The 6855-nt window shown below is 38.9% G+C and overlaps 1 protein-coding gene across 1 annotated transcript; it reads right to left on the reverse strand.

The window, feature by feature from the left end:
- Positions 1-3033: 3033 nt before the first annotated feature.
- Positions 3034-6386, reverse strand: LOC142750890 (gastrotropin-like). Its single transcript, XM_075859868.1, has 4 exons — positions 6313-6386; positions 4831-5003; positions 3979-4068; positions 3034-3118 (listed from the first exon to the last, which is right to left on the reverse strand). The coding sequence occupies exons 1-4, from the start codon at positions 6377-6379 to the stop codon at positions 3065-3067; spliced, it is 384 nt and encodes a 127-aa protein (XP_075715983.1). The 5' UTR covers positions 6380-6386; the 3' UTR covers positions 3034-3064.
- Positions 6387-6855: the final 469 nt, after the last annotated feature.

Raw genomic sequence — 6855 nt, forward strand, 5'->3', positions numbered from 1 at the left:
CCAAACGGCAAAGGTGCAGACTGTGGACCAAAAGGGGGATAAGAAACAACACCATTTATCAGTGTGACACCGGCCTGTGCAGAAAGGATTGCTTCACAGCCAAATATCTATGGATTATATTATTGTTTTTTTTTACCCCATTATTATACCACCTGACTATGCCCCTGATATACTCTGCCCGGCTTACATGTGCCCCCATATTATAAACTGAAATACCAGTAATACTCAAACAAAACTACTACCAAGCAAAATCCACGCCCTAAAAGCCAAATGGCGCTCCCTCCCCTCTGAGCCCTACAGCGTGCCCAAACAGCAGTTTACTTCCACATATATGGCACTGCTATACCCGGGAGAACCCTTTAAACAATTTTTGGGGTGTGTGTCTCCAGTTGCATAAGCTGGGCATTACATATTTTCCACTGAAATGGCATCTCTAGAGAAAAATATAAATTTTTACTTTGCACCATCCGCAACGCATTCATTTATGGAAAAGCCTGTGATGTTAAAATACTCACTACACCCCTTAATAAATGTCTTGAAGGGTGTAGTTTCCAAAATGGGGTCACTTGTCAGGGGTTTCTTTTATTATTTCACATCAGAGCCTCTGCAATTGTGAACAAATACTTTGTAAATCGCCAAATTAGGCCTCAACTTCACATGGTACTCTTTCACTCATGAGCCCTGTCGATAGTCCAGGCAAAAGATTAGGGCCACATGTAGGGTGTTTCTAAAACCAGGAAACACAGCATAATAATTATTAGAGAGCGGTCTTGTTATGGTGGCACAACCTGGACACCATATATTGGCATATCTATGGAAAAAATAAAATTTTCACTCTGCAACATCGAGTGCACACTAATTTCTGCAAAACACCTGCGCGGTTAACATGCTCACTCTACCTCTAGGTGAATACCTTGAGGGGTGTAGTTTCCAAAATTGGGTCACTTGTGGGGGGTTTCCAATGTTTTGGTCCCACAGGGGTTTTTCAAATGCGACATAGCGCCCAGAAACCAATCCAGCAAAATCTGCACTCCGAAAGCCAAATGCCGCTCCTTCCGTTCTGAGCCTTACTGTGTACCCAAACAGCAGTTTATGACCACATATGGGGTATTGCCGTACTCGGGAGAAATTGCTTTACAAATGTTGGGGTGCTTTTTTTCCTTTATTTGTTGAGAAAATAAAAAAATTTGAGCTAAAGCTACGTCTTATTGAAGAAAAAGAATTGTTTTTTTTCCCCTGCCCAATTCTAATAAATTCTATGAAACACCTGTGGGGTCAAAATGCTCACTACACCCCTATATGAATTCCTCAAGGGGTGTAGTTTCCAAAATGGGGTCACTTGTGGGGGTTTCCACTGTTTTGTCCCCTCAGGGGCTTTGTAAATGTGACATGGCCTCTGCAAACCATTCCTGCTAAATTTGAGCTTCAAAAGCCAAATGGCGCTCTTTCCCTTCTAAGCCCTGCCGTGTGTCCAAACAGCCGTTTATGACCACTTGTGGGGTATCGTTTTAATCGGGAGAAATTGATTTACAAATGTGGTGGTGCTTTTCCCCCTTTAGTCCTTGTGGAAATGAGCAAAATTAGCTAAACCTACATTTTCTTTGAAAAAATGTAGATTTTAATTTTCACGGCCTACTTCCAATAATTTCTGCAATAAACCTGTGGGGTCAAAATGTTCACTATACACCTAGATAATTTCATTGAGGGGTGTTGTTTCCCAAATGGTGTCACTGTTGGGGGATTTCCACTGTTTTGGCCCCGTAAGAGCCCTTCAAACCTGACTTGGTACCTAAAATATATTCTAATAAAAAGAAGGCCCCAAAATCCACTAGGTGCTCCATTGCTTCGGAGGTCTGTGCTTCAGTCTATTATCACACTAGGGCCACATGTGGGATATTTCCTAAAACTGCAGAATCAGGGCAATAAATATTGAGTTACATTTCTCTGGTAAAACTTTCTGTGTTATAAAAAAGATTGATTAAAAATGAATTTCTGCAAAAAAAAATTACATTTGTAAATTTCACCACTAATTTGCTTTAATTCCGGTCTAAACGTCTAAAGGGTTAAGAAACTTTCTAAATGCTGTATTGAATACTTTGAAGGTTGAAGTTTTTAAAATGGGGTGACTTATTGGGGGTTTCTAATATATAAGGCCTTCAAAGCCACTTCACAACTGAACTGGCCCCTGTAAAAAGAGCCTTTTTAAATTTTCTTGAACATGTGGGAAATTTCTGCTAAAGTTCTAAGCCTTGTAACGTCCTAGAAAAATAAAAGGATGTTCAAAAAATGATGCCGATCTAAAGTAGACATATGGGGGATGTTAATTAGCAACAATTTTGTGTGGTATGACTGCCTTACAAGCAGATACATTTAAATTTAGAAAAATGCTAATTTTTGCAATTTTTCACAAAATGTTGGTGTTTTTCACAATTAAATACTGAATGTATCGAGCAAATTTTGCCAGTAACATAAAGTCCAATGTGTCACGAGAAAACAATCTCAGAATCGCTTGAATAGGTAAAAGCATTCCGAAGTTATTACCACATAAAGTGAAACATGTCGGATTTAAAAAAAATTAGGCTCTGTCAGGAAGGTCAAAAGTGACCAAAGAAGGAAGGGGTTAAAGGAACACTCCAGGCAAAACGTATACACTGTGTTATGTCTAATGCAGGGCCTGCATATTGCACCGTATTACAGAGTTGTTGTCTTCTACGAGCGATGTTTCCAATGGAGAATAGCTCCAGAATACAGTTTCTGATGAAGCATGCCACATTTTTTTTTCCGCCGGAGTACGTATGAAAGGTACAGACAAAAACCTCTGCATTCTCCATTTGGAATTGGAGGAATATGGAAGTGCAGTATGGGCCTATAGACTTTTGTGGATGTTGTATTACGGCTCCACAGGTCTTAGAGCTTGTATGGAGCCATAACACTGCCATGTGAATGAGGCCTAAGCAAATTAAATGGTAACTTGTGAAGTGAAATAAAAACAAGGGTCAATGATTAATTAATTGTTTATTTGTTTTTAAAAAATGACTGAGCAGACATGATGGGTTTCACCACTTTATGCCACCTTCTTGCTAATTCTCTTAAATGTGACTCCTTCAGAGATTGATGTCTACAATAAGAAAAGTAAAAATGAGGTTGTGCACTCATTAAAAGACAACAACAACAACATATGCCTGAGCCGGCTACCTAAAATCAAACTTTTTCTGGTTGGAGTTACTTTTTGCCTATACATAGAGCTCTGCTGCGAGTCCATTGCAGTGAATATGAATAAGTTAAAGATAGATAAACTTAAAGATGTCTGACTGTAAAGCCCTTATTACATCGGCCGACTTTGGCCGGTGCAGTGAGCGCCGACCAACGAGACATCGTTGATCGGCGCTCGTTTGCTCCTGTCACAAGGAGCTATGTATGGGGACAAGCGGTTGTTACTCCGATCGCTCGTCCTCATACATTATTATTATGTCAGTAGCGCGTCTCGCTGTTTACACAGTGACATGTGCTGCCGACAATGATAATATTTAACTTTTTTAAAACAATACAATCAGCAGATGAACGAGCGTTTGCTCGTTCATCTGCTGATCGCTATGCCCTGATTATACAGGGCAATTATCGGCAATGAGCGTTCAATGAACAATCCTTTGCCCGATAATTTCCCAGTGTAAAACCCCCTTTAGACAACTGGCTGCAGCAGGAACCTCCCCCTCTGCCCTGTCTGCAGTAGCAAACACACGCACAGTTTGTTAAGCCACACCCCCTTTGCTAAGCCTCAACCTCTCAGCCATTTAGAAACCGTTTACTTTATTCATTACAGTATTTCTAGGTTTATTGTTTCTTTAATATTGATATGAAATTATCTCATTTAGTCCATGAAGTAGTCCGGTAGTAATGACTTATCATAGGAAAATGATAAGGTATCATCATGTCAGGATAGATAAGAGATACAATGAAGAATGTTATCTACCATCTTACCTCCACTAGTTTTCCTCCAACAATTTCTGAGAAGTGATTGTACTTGGGGAAGTCCACAATCAGTTTACCACCTTCCAATCGGACGAATCCCTGCATTAAAAATCAGTCCATAGTTTCATATATCCAATGAAGAAAATATCTTAGAATAGCGTAGGAATAACAGGAATATATTAACACCTCATATCTTCAATGCTTTCATCTGGACAACCTTTTCCATATGTCCTATTAGGGTATATGGACCTTAGATTGGGTCCCCCACCTTGAACTGGCCTCTTTGGAACAGAGGAGGGAGAAGAGCGCCTCTTTCTCTCTCGATGACTCCTCATGAAGTTGTATTACAAGTTGGCCTATTCTTTTCAGGAGGCTTTATTCTAAAGAAGGGTTGTCCAGTCCAGTTGACACAAACCTCTTTAAATGCCTAGGACTGGTATAGCATGATTATACAGTGTGCATATGCTAAAATGACACCTGGTGTAAGAGCAATATGTAGAATAGTGATCTCCAACTTTGTCTTGCACCATATGGAGAACTCCCAAAATGTTTCCTTATCATTTGGGACATCTCCAACTCCAAACCTTACCTTAAGGGTGCGTGCCTAGTCAAAACATTATATAATTCTTGGCCAACTCTACATTTCGACTCTCATTTGTTGATCACTTTGACTGGGCATCTTTGAGATGTCTGAGACCAGTCTGCCAGGTAAATTTGGCGGCTCTCGCTGTTCTTTTCTATAGGCATCTTGACCAGGTTTCATGGAGCTCTAGTTGGGAAGAACTTTTCTAATAAATATAGATGGGGTCCATCAAGCACTTGGCATTCTAGTATGTGTTCTAACCATCATTGTTGACTTACCTTAAACTTTTTGCCACTCATTGTCTGTAGATCTGCCTCTTGGCCAGCAGTGAATTTATTGGTGAGTGTAAACCCTGGATAGATCTGTGACCAAGTAAAGTCATTTCCATTTTGGGCTACTTCTGTGGTGTAATTGAAATTTCTTCCTTTTTCAATTTGCTCATCGGGAATTCCTACAACAAAAAGATTTTTATATATGGAATATGTATAGTTTATTATATTATGTCAGGGGATAGTTTTAAAGAGCATTAACCCCAGTTTACTGATAGACATAGGTCTTTGAATTGTCCTTTCAGGTGGAGTATTTTATTGAGGGTTTTTTTCTATTTAGTAACCCTATTTTTAAATACCCTATAACGGAATTCTGAGATAAAGCTGGGTGACACTTCTATGGAAGCTGCAATGAGGTTCATAAATAACAGGAATAATGCAGAAATGACTTGATAGAGAATGAGAAAGATAGGTGAGAAACTAATTTCTAACCAACTTTTTGATTTATGGGTAAAGCTCTTTAATAGACATCAATAGGAAGGACTAGGTTTGGTAATATTGGTGGATAAGCCTGGGCTGATGCCTGGGCTGAGGTTTGAACATGATACATAGAGTTTTATGTTGTTGTGGTGGACACAGGACTGATAAAGTATCTAAAAACTTGTTGTAAGCTATTGATGGTGACCTCAAGTCCCATATCTCAGACCCCTTCCTCTCATAGCCCTTGCTAAAAGGTGGGGGTGCGCTATGGGTACTCCATTAAAAAAGGGAGGGATTTCCGATTCACAAGGAGATTTTCCAACATGTTAGAGGATCTCCTTGGTTAATGCTTAGTGCTACTGGCCAGAAATAGTTAAATTTTTGGCCTGTTTATTGCCTATCCACGAAAATGTCCCTAAATTGATTAAGCGCATCTGAATTACTACCATCAATGCATGTTTTTCTGTGTTTTACAAAACTACATTTTAAATTTTCCATATTTTATGTATTCAAATAGGGTTATTCTCCTTCCCTGGGGCACTCGAACTGTTCCTCATCCAAATGTATTTATATAGGACTTTTTGGGTTGTTTTTTTTAGGAAAATTTAATGCAGTAATTGGGACATAGAGATATTTAGAGATTACATTAATTGCAGAAAAAATTATAATTTAAGGAATTTCCGCCCCCATTTGGTCGTATTAGAAGATAAAATTGTTGGGAAACCATGTGGTGGAGTCTCCACTAGTGGCCAGTAAAATGGAGCCACAGTGCACCCAAATCATTTGACACTAGTCAATTTCCTACAGCTCGGGAATTTTGACATAGGGTTACACTGGAAGAGTCAATGATTTGTATGGACCCTCATAGGACCAGATAAAAAATTTACTGAACAACATTTTTGAAACTATGGGCAACCAGAGGCTTTCTTCCATTTTTGTAAACTATAAAATGCACTCTAAAATGTCCTACGTACATGTCTGAACGTACCCAAGGTAACAGTAATAACTCACCAATAATTTTCATGAAGGCGTCATAGTTCTCCTGGGATTCTACCTCATACTTTCCAGTAAAAGCCATAGTGATGTTGCAGTTGCTGGTTCAGACCTTAGAATGGACCCAACAGTGAGTATTGGAGGACTCGAGACTCCTTTTTATATTCCTAATACCCTGTGGCCCTGCCTTCAGAATGATCTTCTGACATCACAAAATTGTGTAATCTGATAAATCAGTGTTATTGACCTCTAGGTAAGAATGAGGTTGAAAGGGCTGTAAAACAATCAACAACTGAGTTAGTGGAATTTAACTCAGTCTTATGTATGTTTTATTACTATGGTAATTTATCAAATACAATTTTAATCTATAAAACGACACAAAATGTAAGAATTTTTAGTTTTCATGGAGGGTAAATTATGTCTAATTGGGTCAATTAAAGTGTTCGGAGAGAGTTTGCTTTTTCTGTTTGTATTTTTATTATGATGTTTGGTTACATTTTTTAAGATGTCAAAAGCTAAAGACGGATGTAAGAAGGTTCTGAAAAGTGTCCTCTTTGGGCA

The sequence above is a fragment of the Rhinoderma darwinii genome, chromosome 3, assembly GCF_050947455.1.
Source record: "Rhinoderma darwinii isolate aRhiDar2 chromosome 3, aRhiDar2.hap1, whole genome shotgun sequence".
Lineage (NCBI taxonomy): Eukaryota > Metazoa > Chordata > Amphibia > Anura > Rhinodermatidae > Rhinoderma > Rhinoderma darwinii.